Source organism: Triturus cristatus, chromosome 8 (genome assembly GCF_964204655.1).
Source record: "Triturus cristatus chromosome 8, aTriCri1.1, whole genome shotgun sequence".
Taxonomy (NCBI): domain Eukaryota; kingdom Metazoa; phylum Chordata; class Amphibia; order Caudata; family Salamandridae; genus Triturus; species Triturus cristatus.
In genome coordinates, this window is record NC_140591.1 from 1,200,446,203 (window position 1) to 1,200,464,000 (window position 17,798).

A 17,798-nucleotide genomic window follows, 5' to 3' on the forward strand; every position below is an offset into this window, starting at 1 on the left:
TGTCCATCCAGGAGTAAATCTTCCTTGAGATGGGTTCAGTCAAGGGAGAATCCAAAAGTGAGTTCTGAGGTAACAGACTGCAGGTACGAGGAACAGGTGTACTGTGAATCTAAAAGGGCTGGAGCCTGTGAATGCACTGGAAACTCCAGATCTTGAAGAAAAGAAGCTTTGCTCTGGAGTGTCAGGCAGGGTGTTAGGATCACATACTCCTTTGTTTGTTATCGCCATCCCTCTGTTTTTTCCATCAGTGTTTTTGCTAGGTGACATGGGGAAACAGTGAATAACTGTGACATTGGTGACTGACAAACTAATTTGACTTTTGTTGCTGCTATCACAGGTCAATATTGCCAAGCATTAGAAGTCTTCGCTTCTCTGTCTGATTTCCATAAGGTGGTCCAAAATGTGAAATATTTTATATAGGGAAACTCCAAGTGGTAATCTGAGATATGGGAAATATGTTGAGGTATGGGATTCATTCAGCACATTTCAAAAGGATATTCATGAAGACGCTTGGGGAGCATACCTGAATTATATTGAACGGATCTCCAGAAGGAGATACGCGGTTCTATAGGCAAACAATCGGGCATGCAAAATCCAGCCACGATGAACTGCAAGTGTCTGCTCACGGAGGCCACTAGAGTCGGCATCCCAAATTAAGGAGATGAGGTGCGTGCACAAAGGCTCATCACATATACCCAAGACAGCTGCCAGTAACGTGTACATAGAGAACGAAGAAAGACTATGGTCTCTACAATGCACAAAATTAAAGCTGGAGTGCGCAACGGTTCAATTAATTACACAGGGAAAAATGTATTAATACCACCATGGCTGGCACACTGATATCAAGTTAAGGTTAAAATTTAAACCATCAAAGTAAGAGTAATCAAACTCATACTTACGGGTATAGAAATGGGTCCCGACTGGCTAAGGCCCAATAATCATAGAACAGCCTACAAACCGTTTTGCTGTACACTCATTGAAGATGATTTGATTCAACAATTAATAAATGCACATGTTGGCTGGCGCGCAGTAGTTAATATATTGGTTCATCATTTGGAATTGAAAACACTAGTTATAGAAGAGCCACAAATGGTCGTGCTTTACGAACACTAATTATGGTGTGAACGGATAGTAAAAAAAAACAAAAAACACTATTTTACAGTAATTGATCTGTGGGGACATAACTTACAAGTCAAGATTTAATACATACAATACAATTTCTGAGAACAATTTATGTAATCCAAAAGGAGTGGATAGTTGATGTATATGAAAACACTAACGCGTGTACAGCAAATGACTCAATACATCTTGATACAATTAGGGTACTGATAACGTAAGATTTAAAAAATCATAATACAAAAGGCTCCTCATAACACTCCTGTCTTCCTGGCAAAAAAACTCGAACTGTCGGGTGGGAGTCGTTCTCTAAGAATTGCTAACTCTCTAAGCCACAGAAGTTCAACAAAACGAAAACTTAACATCTGCTCCTTTCCTGGTGTTGCCCCAAGAATATGGAACGCACTACCCTGAAACCAGATCAAACCCCTTTACTACTTACTTCAAAAATCATTGAAACTGCTGGTGCTGAATAGATACTTTGAACAATAGATCATAAGTCACTCAGCATGACTGTCTTCCTGGGTTCACCTCTGGATTATGAATCTAACAGTTTCTTGCTTGTTCCTTTTTGCACGTGTATGATTAACTTATTTTCTGTTTGTACAGCGCTCTGATACCCAGATGGGTCATATTCACGCTGTATAAAACTCCCCCAGCAATCAAGGAACACATTTGCTGATTTAGGACACGAAAAGCTGGACGTGTACCTTGCACACGTTCGACACAGTAATACTCTAAACTGAAAGTGTAGTAGAAGCACAGGAAAAGCGTGCTTTGAAATGAAAGACCTAGAAACATATATAGAAGAAAATCCTAATGTATATAAATGAGTTGCACTATTGAGAATGCTTACAACATTTTTGTTTCTATTGCTTTGCATTAGAATGCACCATGTAGAAAAGTCAGTTAAAAACGGTAAAAATACTAGTAAGGAAATTTAAACTGATAATACTAGAGATTCTATAATTTATAAAAAGTTAAAAACTATTTTTGTAGTATGATAATACTTGATGAAAGTTCTACTTTATTTCCAATATGAAATTATTTTATTGCATTATATTTGCTACAGGTTTAGAGTTTATTTTAGTTAAAATTGTTATGACAACGTGAAGCCTTTTTCAAGCGTGTTATTTCTCTACTACAGACTTATTCCTTGGCCTATTACAATGGTTCTTTTGCATCAAGTAAAATGTTGCCTTATTTGTTAAGTACATGTGTAACATTCAACGTTCTGAAATATTTCCTCAATGTTAACAGTGAATTGTTCCTGTGGGAACAGGATTTTAACTGCTACTACAAACTGATATTTTGTATTCTTTTTCATTGTTGTTAGGCCTATGTGGACTTTAAATCTCTTGTTTCTCATGACTAGCAAGGGGGAACCATCTTGTATTTGCTAATGTCGTAGGTGACATTATGTGAATCTGAGCACATGACAATCTTTCAACAGTGGTGTGACGCTATATCACTAGGACTCTTACAGAGACTTTATAAAAGAAGAAACCCCAAAGCAGGAGCAGCGCCATTCTGATTTTTCCTACTTGTCAATTGGAACGCTGTGCTTATCAATTTTTTATGATTTTGAAACCTATCCTCTTTGAGTTTTTACTTTTGGACTGCTTTGCGAATACTACAGATAGTAGCTGGTGGACTGAAACCCTCCGTTGTAGCACCATTTCATTTCCTTTATTTTTTTTGTCTCATATTTATGGACTCGCCCTTAGTGGACTTTAAATCTGAACTCTTTCCCCTTTTTTAGGATCATGAGCTGTTGGATAAATTAACTATCCTTCTGCCTTTGATGGTAGTGGGACTCTGTAAATTGATTCATGCGATAATCATTCTTTTAAGCTTGGCCTAAATGTTTGCCATTATATTGTAAGCTGTGATAATTTAAACCGGATTACTTAAAACTGCTTATTGCCAAGAATTTTGAATCTCGAATACAATAACCACAGTTATTTAATATCGGTCTGAGTCTATTATTGAGTCTTGTTGGATCTTCCATTGAAACTGTGCTATTTTTTAATGATTTAAATGCGTTGTAGGGGGAATCAGCAAGCTTTTATGGATTATCAAGTTCTAATTCTTTTATTCTGTGTGGCCGTAGCAGAACCTTTGGTTTGCATAATTCTAGTCTGACTTCACTTCTTTAGGAGGATGATCTTCCTATTGCAAAGTCTTAATTTCTACAGCATGGTTTTGAGAGTGGTATACTTAAACCTGATTTCAAATTTGTAAGTTATCTGTCAATATATGGTCGGGATTGGACAGCTTACATGGTGTTTGGTCACCCTAAGGTTCACCCCTCCGATCAGCGGAGAAAGATTAATCAGAGGATCATTGCCTCTGTGGTAAATGGAAATGCTGCAGAACATCCTAATGGGGCTGGTACGGAGAGTAAGCGTAACAAATTCTGGACCACGCTTGTGCTGCAACAGTACCATCACACATAAGGACATGATCATGCATTGCGGCATGAGCTGTTAAATGTGACAGGGTATCAGAAGTGTGTCACAACATCGTCATAGTTAATTAGTGGCAGACACAGCAATGTAGGGTACAATACAGACATCCAAGGGGAAGTTACAGTGCATCTTTAGAGTTACTAAATTCCGCTGTGGTGTTAAGACACTGGGCAAAGCTGTCACATTGGAAAATCCATTTTTAAATCCATTTTCACACATCGTTGTTCAACATCAACTGGCTATCACTGCCCAAGGTGTTTTTTAATCACTTCACTGGTCTGCCACTCTATCTTCAGTGTGGTTCAGTTTCAAGAAGTGATTGACTAGGGGAGCTGTTAAAAATGTACATCTGACATGGCTGCGGTACTGGCATAAGCACATTTTCACTTTTTGGGTAGTTTGCCTTATATAGATCAACTTGCGACAACCCCAGATAATGTAGATAATGCTGCAAGTATTGATGTTTTTGATAGGGCCGTGAGAGAATTCATTATTTATTGTATACTGATAAATTGTGCAACTTCCACAGCGATAATGAGTGATAATGCAGTCCTGTCCAAACAACATGCTTATGTCAGAATTTGGTGTTTGTAACGGGACGTTGGTATTATGAAGTCCATTCTGTTTGCAATGTTTTCAGAGAGATGACAAATTTAAAATTAATGATCATGATGAAACTGTTCCTCACCATGAACTTGTGGGAATGAGAGGGGAACGTTTTAAAAGACATATTGACAGCCTTCATCTCATGGAGCAGTAAGGAAACCCCTTTGAAATGACTCGGCCTGTGCGACAACACAACTTCGTGACCAAAGAATATGTGGATAACGATATAAAGACATGTCTGCTAGATGTCCTGGAGCATTGACCAAAACTATACGCATAACTGAAGCAGGAGAGATGTGCATTGAAAGAGAAAAAGCTGTTTGACATAATCACTAAAGCTAAACTTACACGCTTTAATTACCATAGCAAGAGTTTTGTCCAACCAGCCACTACAAAACAGGTTACAAAAAAAAAACTTCCACAAGCACGCTAAGAGATGGGTGTAGCAAAAGAAAGGGATGAATTTATCAAGGACATTCCATCGCTTGATCTCCGTTCCAACAAACACATTATTTGATGGAGCGGCTACAATCAAACCAGTGAAGCACAAACTTGTACAAGAGCTCGAAGAAAAACTTTCAACTGAAGAATTTCAATTCGAAAAAGTGTCCTCATTGAAAACTGCTGTTGTAAATGTCACAGTTGCGAGTGGTCAAGATTTCATCCACGCAAAACTTCAGAGGTAGTTTAGACTGTTTTAGATTTTCAAAGCCTGTGTGCAGCTTTCAAGAATGGCACATTGTTTTTGACAGTTATCTAGAATTAACTGTCAAAGAACGTGAGAGAATCATACAAATGTCTACAAGTGGAACAATTGACCTTGTCTGCATCAAAAGTTCAACAGCTATGCATGAGCAACTTGATAAATTCTGGTCATCAACATCGAACAAGATAAACTTGGAGATGTTAACTTGCCAGAACAATGCTGATTCTTCAGTCAACACTAAATTTCCAATTATTGCAAGTGGAATGATTGTCAATGAGGAGTTGGTGCCTGCAGAGATATATTCAAAATGTACAGGCCAGATTGTTCAAGAACTTCACCGCAAATTGGAGGAAGCTGGTCTTCATGTTGTGCCACATGTTGAGTGGGCTGTGCAAAATGGTTCCAATCGAGTCATTGTACTGTCAAATTACACAGATGTTATTATTGTGCTGCTTAGATTTGTTGAAGTATTCATAAGTCAAGGATTGTCAGGTTATGGATACGTTATGGAACAAGCGAGGAAAAACAACCCTGCTTCATAAACTGTACAAGAAACTTGATATTGAGATGCTCAGTGTTCTTATCAAGGCACATATATATTTTTACAGGTAATGACACTATGAGCAAAATTGGATCAAAGTTTGGAACTTTAACTGCTAAACCTGTGAAGTTTCTAACAGGATTTGCTGAGACAGAAGAAAAATGTGACTTTAAAGACATAGAAAAATACCTTGGGCTTGTGTGGAAAACGAGTTCAGACTGTCACACATTTAACAATCTAAGGTACAGTGAGTTCAAGAGATCAGTCCCGCTAAGTGACCTTCCACCGACGTCCTATTCTGTGCGTGGACACATTAAAAGAGCATTCTACTTGAGCAGAAGATGTGTAAATGTTTTGGATCATGCCTATTTAGAGAAAGATCCGGGTGAATTTTGTTGGAAGGATATTGATGGGGTGCTAAAACCTACGAAATTTCTAAAGCCTCTACCCACAGTACTTACACTTAGATGTACTTGCAAAACCTGTGCTACAAAAAAATGTCCCTGTAAATATGCTCTTCTCAAATGTTCAACATTCTGCAAATGTACCACGAGCGATTGCCGAAACAAAGTGAACTATGAAAACGTGTCTAGAACAGGTGTGATAAGCACAATTCTTTTTTCATATTCAGATCATAAACTTTTTGGGCTGTATATAAAAAAAAAGGATTAAAAAACATTATTATTTGTTTCTTTTCTATATATGTCTCTTCTTCCTCTATTACAGCCGCCATTTTTGGAAAATGCTGGAATGGTTACTCTGTGGGGTTTTTTTCTGTCTCTATAAGACTACTGGACCCCCAAACCCTATGTTTCGACACCAAAATGAAGTATATAGGTCTCAGGGTTCCTGAAATATCACATCATCTCAACACATTCGCCATTTTTAAAAATGTCATCCAGAAAAATTTGGGCTGGATCAGCATGGCCTACCCAAGCTAAATTACTTCTCTAATGATCCAAAAACACAAATTAAAAAAGAAAATCTCTGGACAACAATTTTTTTACGAGGTATATCAGGGGACTGGGATTAACTAGTAGAGTCATTCTGATCAGCTGCTCCTCATTCATGTTCCTTGGTGCCGCTGAAGGTATACAAGGGGTGTCGAGAGCCAGTATGGGCAAGCAAACCACCTTACCTACCACCTGTTACTTTCTTTAACCTCCACCCCTCAGTGCCTAAAAATACACTTTACGCTTTTGTGCTTTCTGTATTGTCCTATTTTACTGGTGCAAAAATCGGCTATTTCTGTTCTCTGTCTCAACGGTGCCCGGGAACAAAGAAAAGTGTCAGTGGTTGTATGGAGCTCATAAGAGTTTGTGATGACTGGCAAAGTAGTAACCGGTGGTTAGTTCGAATCAAACAGTGTTAAATGCTGTTAGCTCTAAAATCCGTGTGCCAATTATGCAATTAAATGGACAAAAAGTTTATGAAGAATAAATGCGCTAATTATTTTAATTTTATTTCATAATAAATGACTTGCCAAAAGGAAGGGACTACTGTTTAGTGGCAAAGGCGGGAGGTATTGTTTTTGGATATATTGGGGGTGGTGTCCCGCCCAAAATTCCAAATGAAAACTAATTCGACTTGTCCTTTTAACCTAGAACCTGCAAGGTCTATGAGAAGCTTTTGCAGTTTCATTATTTACTTTTTGGTTTTGATTGTACTGCTGTGCTAGATGCTTTCAACTAGAATTATTTTGATGCATCTTTTTTCTCGCTTTTATAGGCCGGTGGGAATGCCAAAAATGGAAAAAGTATATTTACATAATCCTAGTTCTGAAGAAACTATTACTTTACTATCAATTTCAGCAACAACATCGCATTTTCATGCATCATTTTTTCAAAACAGGGTAAGTAGAACTTTCATTAAATCGTTTTACCGCCTGTTTCCCTCTTGTTACTGAAAGCAATTACTTGTTGGTTGGTGTTAAATATTGAAATAAAACTTAGGTATTTTTGAGAGTTTGAGTCACAGACTTTGATCTTTTTTAACCTGAGTGTATCGATCGCTATGCAGGCCGTAGCCCTGGCAAGTTCTAGAGAACATGGCGCCACTTTCCTAAGGAATATAAAGTGCACTCCTGGTGCCATCATATGTTTGTGATGAGGAGCAGGAACCCAACTGGGTAACACTCGTAAAGTTACTCCTACAAAGGTTTGTAGGCGCAACAATGGGAATGAGAAGAAACTTCTACTAGACAAAATTGGATTTTTGTCAGTTTTTTTTTCTACAACACTATATTTAACCTGTGAAGAAAAAGTTAAATGTGTAAATGCACATTTCTGTCATTCTCATGTGACCTTTAAGTTCTTAAAATGCAGTGTAACATGGAAATGTAATGCAAATGGAAAAAGTTACAACAGTAAATTTTTTACTTTTCTCAAAATTTCTTTGTAAATCGGGCCCTCGACCCAGCTTTACACCTGCTTTCTAGGTCTTGCATCACATCGCAGCTGTCTCTAGACTGCATGTGATGACCAGAAAAAGAGATTCAAAAAGCAAATCTAGAGAGAGGCTCTGGCTATGCCCGTATCTATTACCTTGAGTACCAGGTTGGATTGAGCATAAACTGTTTAAGGCTACGTAAAAGAGATTAGCTTCCAAGGGATTGCCCCTCTCCTAAAATAGCCACAGCGTCAAAACCTAACGAGGCCATGGCATGCTGGCATAATACTCTTAGTGTGAAACAACAGAACAGTGTATGCCAGGATTTGCAGCTTTTTTTCCTGCCCCATACCGTGGAGTAATCAACCCACACACGTCCCAAGATACCCAGAAGTTTGAAGTCCTGAAAGAGGAGAAACTTTTTTCTGACTATCTCGGTGCTCATCCAAGGTCTGGCCTCCCTGGAGATTTATCACATTAAAATGGACTATTATGCCCTGAAATCTACAGAAAGGCTACGACTGTGTGTTAACCAGCTGGTCAGACCGACTTTGAGTTGGACACTTTAGAGGTGCTAAAGACTGCTTCAGGAGTAACTGTTGCAGACTACAAATCAGCTAAGCAAGAATTTGCAAGAGGATGACAGGCACCAGCTGTCCAACAAGAAAGAAACGGTCTAGCTGCCTGCCATGCTCAAGGAGGGAGATTTAGTTAAGTGAAGAGGGGTGGGGCTAGCTGACTCTTACAGTGCGTCTCTTATTATCTTGGGAACTGTGTGACTGCAGGGACCCTGTGGTGCTGTGGGTAGATCCGCCCGGACTATCTCTAGTTTTCTCCATATTAGCCTCGCCTCTGGCAATGCTGCCCTGACTAAAGCAAAAAAGATCAAATGATGGACGGAATGCTGAACAAATCAAACGTTACCCCCATTCGCAGATCTGGGTTTAATACATTATTTTGTTTGCTCACCACACCACCCCAGGTTGGACCCAGCAAATCAGTCTTGACCCTGCTCCCCATGGGAACAGTTTAGCCCGAACTGTCAGGCCAGGTCCTCCCTGGACTGTAAACAAGCATCCTGGGACCGGTTTTGGTATATCATCACTCATCAGCCAGGCTTGCTTGAATCCAGTGGCACAGTGAGCACGGGACCCATGTCTGGGCATATTCTTCCCACTTACGGTGACAACAGCAAAAACAATAGATGCTGGATGGAATGCTGAACAAATAAAACATTTACCCTCAGTCACAGATGTAGGTTTAATCCATCATTTATTTGATCACCACGCCATCCCAGTTTAGACCCAGCCATATGCAAATCATTCTTGACCATGCTACCGATGGGAACAGTCCAGCCCGACCTGCCAAGCCAGGATCTCCCTGGACCAGAAACCAGCATCCTAGGAATGGTTTTGGGGTAGCACTGGATACACGCCTGGGCATACCCTTCCTGTAGGAGGCTGGCTCTGTATATGTTGGACACCTATTGGTGAGGCACCATGCACTAAGTCTAGGCAACCCTTATTGATAGTTCTAGTGGTCCATGATAACCAAAGCTCTCAAGGGGTAGCTGTAGAGAGCAGCTAAGGCTTATTCAGGAGGGTGTAAATCGGGTACATTACAACTCAGTCAGTCATAAAGCTTAGATGCAACGAAAGAATCACACCAGTATTCGAAACACACCTTTTATTTATTAAACACCAACACTAAAACTACCATGGTTTATCTCCTACCTGGAGATATCAATAAACAATGGAATATGTCAAAACAGGCAAGTAAAGCCCATAAAACAAATGGACATCTATGGAGGGCCAAACCATATACTAAGAAAATAGAAAGCGAGCTGAGTACCCCAGCGAGACAACCACCCAAGGATCTGTGGACCAGGGGAACAATGAAACCACCAAAGGTAAATAGCTAGAATTCCCAAGGCGCCTGGGTGCAGAGGTGATACGACGGGTCAACGTCCTTAGGATAACATGGGAAAGTCTTGGTTGGAGTTTTATGGGTTCAGAACCCTTACCAGAGGACCTTGAGGAAACCCGTTGGAACCAGGGAGGTTGAAGGACACTCAACTGTGAATACCCAGAGAAGCAGTATACCTACACCATGGAGCCCAGGTGCATAGGTGCGAAGCTGTGTCAGAACCACCTGTTGAAATCAATGAAGGACCTCGACTGTCTGGCGGCTACAGAGTCTCGTGGACCTTGTCGTGGGAACACTAACGTGGCACATTCTACAGATGTGTTGCAGGAAACGATGCTTAGTTGCAGACCAGCAAGGTCTGTGGGACTCATCCAGCCAGGCTAAGTCGGGGACAGCTCTCAGCAAGCAGGAGAGCCGGCAGGAATCAATGGAGACCCCAGGAGGACCCTCTGGCAGCAGGCACAGGAAGGGCTCAGCAGCACACAGAAGATGGATGCCCACATCGCTGGAGAAGCAGGGAGAGGGTCACTCTTGGGGATGTGTGATGCTGGGGCTTCTTGGAGCTTGATATATTGATCTGTTTTCTAAAGCGCACAAATGCCAGCGGCGTCTTGGAGCCATTGTAACCTACTGACTAATGTAATCCTGCAGATGAGCTGGAGTTTAAGGACCTGCAAACAGCCCAGTTTTAAGACATTTTCTGAAAGTCAGAAAGTTAGATTGACCCCTCAGTTGTTCTGATAGGTTGTTCCAGAGATGGACCGTGGTGTAAATGAAGTAGTCACCCCCCCCTTTCCTGACCCACCCAACCCACCCAAATCCCCAATTGGACGATCTTAGTGCCCTGCTAGGAGCGTACCATGTGACATTTTCTTTAAATAGTCTGGGGCTTGAAGATCTTCGGTCAGGGGAGCCAACAGGCCTTGGTAATGGCAAATAGACGTGGTGCACAGGCATGCGGTTCCAGTTGGCTGGAGAGGGATTACAGTCTCCCAAGTTGCAGGGAAGACTGGCCAGGCCTTTAGAGAGCCAACAAACCAACACCTGTGATGTAGAGCCAGAAGATATCCATGGGACAACAGGATCCACAAGCCATTCGTCGTTGAGGCGCCTGTGGATGCAGGGCAGTGACTCCTTCACTCCAAGGGAGATTCCTTCTTGCCATCTTGATGCAGGCAGAGGGCAGAGTCGTGGGAGACTCAGGAGGCTGCACAGCCATGGAAGTTGCAGAACTTGGAAGATCACAGAGACGAAGTTGCAGTAGGAGCCTTCCTACCGAAAGGAGTATGTCTTGGTTCCTGGCTCAGTCCAGCAGCAGAGTTCAGTGCCCAACAGCAGAAGAGTCTTTAGATAGATCTTCAGGTGAAGCCAGTTGGTTCTTGAAGACGAAGTCCACACTAATCTAAGGATCCACCCTCATGGGAGCCCTTAAGTAACCCAGAAAAGGGGTAGGACTACTTCTGCGGTGACTCACCTATCAGGAGGGGTTCGGGCCGCTACTCGGGTAGACTGACCAGTCAGAAGATCCCAGGGGGCTATGCCCTTTTAAGATTTAAGATGGCAGAATCAAGTAGCCTACCTGGAGGAGCTCAGGGCTCCTTCCAGGAAAAGAGATGGTTAGGGTGGTTGTCACTCTCCTGTCCTTTGCCAGTGTCCACTTCATACCTTAAAAGGGCTTGCCCGCACTTGCAAAGCCAGATAATGGACACCAGGGTTTGTAGGGGTGTGTCTGCTTGTGCAGGTCCACCCTCACACGTAGAACCATGTACCCTGCCTGTGGGCTGTAAGGCTTACCCCAGGGTGACTTACAGGTTTAAAGTGCAGTGACCGGGATAGAAGGAAAACCTTCTATCTGAAGTGAAAGGTGGTGCACCATTTCACATAGGCTGCAATGGCAGACCTGCAGATACAATTTGCATGTGCTCCCATGGATGGCACAATAAATTGCTGCAGCCCATGGGAGACCCCTGGTGTACCAATGCCCTAGGTACCTTAGTACCATATACTAGGGACTTGTAGGGGTACCGGAGAGGAGCTGGACAGGGGCGTGGTTACTCCCCCGTCCTTTGTGTATTTTCGCGCCAGAGCAGGAGCAAAGGGCTCTTGAACTGGGGCAAACTGGTTTGTGCAAGGAGGGCACCAAATGTATCCTTCAAAGCAGTCTGGAGGTGCTCAGAAGCATCCCCAACCTATGCTAAGACACCTATTTCTAAAGGAGAGATGGTTACAAACGTCCTCTACAGGAAATCCTTGGTTCTGCCTTCCCCTGCCCGAGTTGAGCTCAGCAGGAGGAGGGAAGAACTGTGTCTCGGGTTAGCAGCAGCACTGGCGTGTACGCAGACCCTGCAAGGCTACACAGTTAGACATGGGTGGGGTCCTCTATGAGCACCCCAGTACATGTTATCATGCAACTAGCACTGGGATTGGTGTAGTAGCAGGATTCCAACATGTTTGATACCAAACATCACTGGTTCGGAAAAGCCATTATGTTGCTGGACATTTCAATTTTGCCAGTGTCCACTACATACCTTAAAAGGGCTTCCCGCACTTACAAAGCCAGAGAATGTACTCCAGGGTTTGTATGGGTGTGTTTGCTCGTACAGGGCCACCCTCACTTAGAACTATGCAACCTAAGGCTTACCTTAGGGTGACTTATAGGTTTAAAGTGCAGTGACCGGGAATAAGGGAAACATTATATCTGAAGCGAAAGGTGTGTTCACTATTTCTTCCAGGCTGCAATGACATACCTGCAGATACAGTTTGCATGGGCTCCCATGGTTGGCACATTACATGTTGCAGCCCATGGGAGACCTCTGGTGTACCAATACCCTAGGTACCTTAGTACCATATACTAGGGACTTACAGAGGTACACCAGTGTATCAATTGTGGGGTGTACAAAGTTCTTACCAATGAATTGAGGAGAGAGAGCACAGACACTGTGGTCCTGATTAGCAGGAACCCAGTGTACTGCAGCCACAACACACTGACACCAGGCAAAAAGTGACGGATAACTATGCCAGAAAGATCCTTCTTTCCTACACTTACTAACTAAGGTCAACAAAAGCAAAAGTGAAATGATGAATGTTATGTTGAACAAATCAACCATTCGCCCCCAGTCACAGATCTGGCTTTAATCTATCCTTTTTATGCTCACCATGTCACCCCAGTTTGGCCCAGTCATATACAAATCAGTCTTGACCCTGCTCCCCATGGGAACAGTCCTGCACGAGCTGCCAGGCCAGGTCCTCCTGGACCTGAAACAAGCACCTTCGGATGGATTTCGGAGTATCACCCCTCATCAGTCAGGCTAGCTTGAATCAAGTGGCACATTGACCACGGGGACCCACGTCTGGGCATACCCTTCCCACTTAGGGCAAGCAAAGCAAAAAGAACAGATGATGGATGGAATGGCTGGGTCCAAACTGGGGTGGCATGGTGAGCAAAGAAATGATGGATTTAACCTGGATCTGTGACTGGGGTGAGTGTTTGACAATGTTCAGCAGTCGGTCCATCATCTTTTTGTGTTGCTAATGCTGCTCTGACAGACATACTTAGGCCCAACTCGCAGCTGCATTTTACAGACTGCACACCTTGTGGTGGGACAGGTTTTCAGCCTCTTTCTCTGGGTTGGGAGAGGTACGGGGGTCTTAGAGCCCTGAATGGGGGCCTGCCCAATGCCAACGTAGCTTGGGCATGATTACCTCACTTAATGTTTCCCAGGAGGGGGCAGTGCCTTTGGTGATCCTGGGACTATGATGCTGTGGATACAGGATGTGTATAGCTGTTGAGAAGCTGGATGTACAGGTTGTTGGTGCACCATGTATGATTGTGGAAGAAAGCTCTGAGAAGTTACTTCTCGGGTTTCTTCTGACGCAGGGCTCCTCTTGAGGGCAATCAGCTGGTTAAAATTCTTTCTCAGCATACTGTACCGCAGGGACGGGGTGCTCTTCTCTCAAGTATGGTCTGAAAGAGGAGGGTGCCTAGAGCTGGACGTTAAAAGCTTGCTGCTGCGAAGTAACACTCTTTATTTATTTGGAGGAAGGGTTGTCTTCTTTATCTTTCCATGAGTATTGCAACGTGCAGTTCACCACACACTTGTAGCATCCATGCGTCTCTCTTGTCCGAAATGTGAAACCTCAGTAGTGCCACAACTCCTTGACTTTAATGACCTGGCTGTAGTGTCTCTCAAGGCCACAGGGCGCTGGCGTCTCCTCCATCCTTCCAGCCAGACTTAAGTTAGACTTAAGTTGGATAAGCTACGCTATTTTTATAGAATAATTGAAAAATCTAAAGTTTCATATGGGGGTGGTAGCTCGGTGAGTTGTGGTTGCTGCAGAGATCTATGTGCAACTTACATGAACGTGTCCCGGCAAGATCTGCCTCGTCCCACCATCCTTCAAACATTGATAAAATGAATGCAATTGAAATGTGTGAAGTTTATTACAGCATTGTTAAACGGCAAATGTGTGGTGGCAAGTTGTGCATTAACGCAACTTTTTGTAGTTTGCAGTAACGCCTCCTTCAGTATGCACTGGAGTTTCTTTGTTGGGGGAGCATCGTGCTTGCTTTCCTTTTGCTTAAAGGAACTCCTCCCGGGGTGCTGAAGGTCTTAAGCACACTGCTTGCACCAAATAAGTTTTAAACCCTTTGTACAGACCGCTTACCCTGCTGTGCAGTAAACTGGAACCAGTAAGGTATTTTTTTCATTATGCGCCATTGGTACAGCAAACTGTAAATGCAATCAGTCTGATGGGCCGTCGCACACATGCACTTTGGGTCGTGCCCAGCAACATCTTGCTGGCAGTCCCAGAGGGCGTTGGAGTCTCTCTGGCTCAGATGATACATGATGGGTAGGACGCAACCAAGTATGTTATCTGTGCCGGTTTGGATAGCACGGATTACATTGGCATGACAGATGGTACTAGTGTTGTTCTGCACAGACATACAGGGGATGAACAGGCTTTGCAACAGATCGCTTTACTTTGACCTCCGAGGCACATGCCCAAGCAATGGGGGACTAAGGGTACCATAGAGAGATGACTGAAGTTGGAGAAAGTTGAGGGTTTTTACTCGCTATTTTCTAATTCTGAAAAAGGATGGGAGCCTCAAGCCTATCTTGGACCTCCAACCTCACAACGCTTTCTTGAGGGAGGACAAATTCAGAATGCTTTTATTGGCTTAACTTCTCTCTTTGCTCTGGACCTGGGAGACTAGATGGTGTCGTACTTCCAGGATGTTTGTATACCCGTCCCACATGCATTACTTGTAATTCAGCCTGGAGCATTTTCACTTTGGCATGCGCCCCTTCGGCTTCACGACCACCCCTCTGATGTTCATATAAGTGATGGTGTTGCTCACTGCCCATCTTCAGAGGTCATGAGTTCCTCTATTCCCATACCTCAACGACTATCTGCTGCTGAAGCAGGCTTGCAGGAGGTACTCGTTGACCACCTCCATACAATGATGTAATTTCTAACATTGTTGGGTTTGACTATAAATGAGCAGAAGTTCCACCTGTTTTATTAGGGCGATCCTAGACGCATAGGTGTTCAGGGCTCAGTCTTTGATCCAAGCAAGGGTGACTGAGGCTTCTTGACCTGTTGGTTTCGTGTGTCTTCGTTGTCAGCCACACCAGGTTGCACATGAGCCCTGCATTGAAACCGGATATTCCATTGGGCCCAGAATCAAGGCTACCTTTCTGACACCATCAAGGACTTGGAGGTGAATGGTCAAGATCCGCAGTGATGGCTGGCTGTCCTTTAGCAGGCCGCTCTCCCTTCCCCGCTAAAAGTGGTCACTTATGCTTCACTGCTGGGTTGTGGAAATGGGCCTGTCACAAGGAGGAGGTGCAGATCAGAGAGCTCTGATCTTCAGTGGAGGGCTGGCTCTACATCAACCTACTGGAGCTACTGGCCATTCATCTGACCCTGAATGCTTTCTTGCTGTCCATCAAGAGGAGATTGGTACATGCTCTAGGGGACAGCACCTCCATGTGTTACAGCACCATGCAGGGCAGAGTGGGGTCTTGGGGTCCTATTCCAGGAGGCTTTGCACTTCTGGAGTTGGCTAGAGCAAGAGAGCATGTATCTGGTGACTACCCACCTGACGAGGTCGCTGAACTACAGAGTGGATGAACTGAGAAGATGTTGTCTTGCAGATCAAGAGCGGTTTCTACAACCCAACGTGGTGAATGGCATCTTCCAACAAGCGGGGGGGGGGAGGGTCCTGGCTTGGATTTTCTTTCCCTGTAAGACGATGGGTCTATGATTTTTGTGCATTGGAGTGCCAACAAGAACACTTCTTAGAAGATTCACTCCAGGTGCGTTGAAACAAGGGACTTGTGTACCCCTTTCTGACCTAAGTTCTGAAGATCATCAAGAATGACTGGACCCATATCACCTGGTGGCCACTGATTGGGCCAGTAGTGTGTGGTACCTGAAAAGTGTGAGCATGATCATCTTTCATCTGAATAGGCTGCCACATAGGGAAAACCTCCTTTTCCAGCAACAGGACTGAATACACCAACCGTATTAAAGCAATTTCCACCTCCATGCTTGGAGATTAAGCAGAGGCGGTTAATGGCTTTCGATTTGCCACCTGAGGTGGTAGATGTCATTCTCTTCACCAGAGACCTCTCCATTAAATCAGTCTATGCCGGGACATGTTCGTAACCTCGTGTGGTGCGCGGCCTACTGATCCCATACAAGCAAAGCTGTCGGACATTCTCTTGGTTTTTTTGGCTTTAGCCATGCAAAGCCTTTCAATGGACACTGTAAAAGGGTGTTTGTAAGCTCTTTTGGCCTCTGCATTTGCTGGACCAACTTTCCTTGTTCAAATCACCTGTTGTAAAGGGATTTATTCAAGGTTTGGCACGTATGTTCCCTCCCAAACTGCTTGCGATACCACAATGGGGCTTTAATTTGGCCTTAACATTGCTCATTTGTATAACTTTCGCGCCTAAGCATAGCTACTCGCTGCCCTTCCTGAACTTGAAGATGGTTGCGATTACATCAGCCTATCATGTGAGTGAACTGCAGCCATCCTCCGCGTAACTTCCCCTACACCAAGTTTTTCCTAAACAAATTAGTGCTGAGGAATCAGGTGACCTTCTTACCAAAAGTCGTGACTCTGTTCCACATTGGACAATCCATCACTCTACTGGCATCTTTGCTTCCACTCATACCCTGAAAGGTGTTGCCCCATTGGTTGTACCCCATACATACATACATACATATACATACATCACACCAAGGACCATCAAGTGGACAATCAGCTTTTTGTGGAGTTCTCTGGAGCAAAGAAAGGGAAGGCTGTGCAGAAGAAAACCTTGTTGAGGTGGGTAGCCCTCTGCCTTAAGATCTGCTACACCAAGGCCAAGAAGTATCCCCCATAAGGTCCGAGGGCCCTTTCCACCAGATCCAAGGTCGCTACAACTTTATTGGTTTGGTGGGTGCTTGTCCTTGATATCTGCCAGACTGCAGCATGGGGGTTGGTGCATATGTTCATGAAGCCCTACTGCGTTGACAGCCAGGTCCTGTGGGACGGACAATTCGCTTCTCAGTTCTACAAGACCTTTTGGTCTGAGGCATTCCACAGACCTTCCACGTTCGAGGTACTGCTTTGTTATCTACTCTAAGGTGTGGAATCTGGGATTAGAAGTATCCATAAGAACAAGTTCCTTACCTTCAGTAACTCTTTCTCTGGTGAATTCTTGTGTCTAACCTCACATTCTCCACCACCCTCCTGCCTCCCCGTTCTGTGGTGTGGGCTCCTATTTACATCTAAAAAGGTCCCAATTTAGTATTCATCACAGTGTTACCACCAATTGTTCACACTCTGCATTTGAGGGCAGTTAAGGGAAAAGACAAGAAACTGATGTCAGCTTGCTGGGATAGTATGAGAACAGTGGTCCCAGCATACAGAATCATTCAATACAAAACATTTAGAAAAACAATGTACCAAGAAACCTTATTAAAGGGGTTCAAATGCCTATTTAATCACATTGAACACTAATAATTTGTTATTACTGAGCTCCATAGTACA

At 43.6% G+C, this 17,798-nt stretch overlaps 1 protein-coding gene across 1 annotated transcript in view; it reads left to right on the forward strand.

Annotated features, from left to right (window-relative positions):
* The window catches only part of TMEM131 (transmembrane protein 131), a 943,143-nt gene that overhangs the window by 238,450 nt on the left and 686,895 nt on the right, over positions 1 to 17,798 (forward strand). Inside the window, exon 5 of the mRNA XM_085622890.1 lies at positions 7,169 to 7,292. Within this exon, the coding sequence (XP_085479016.1) occupies positions 7,169 to 7,292 (124 nt within the window). The remainder of the gene's footprint in view (positions 1 to 7,168; positions 7,293 to 17,798) is intronic.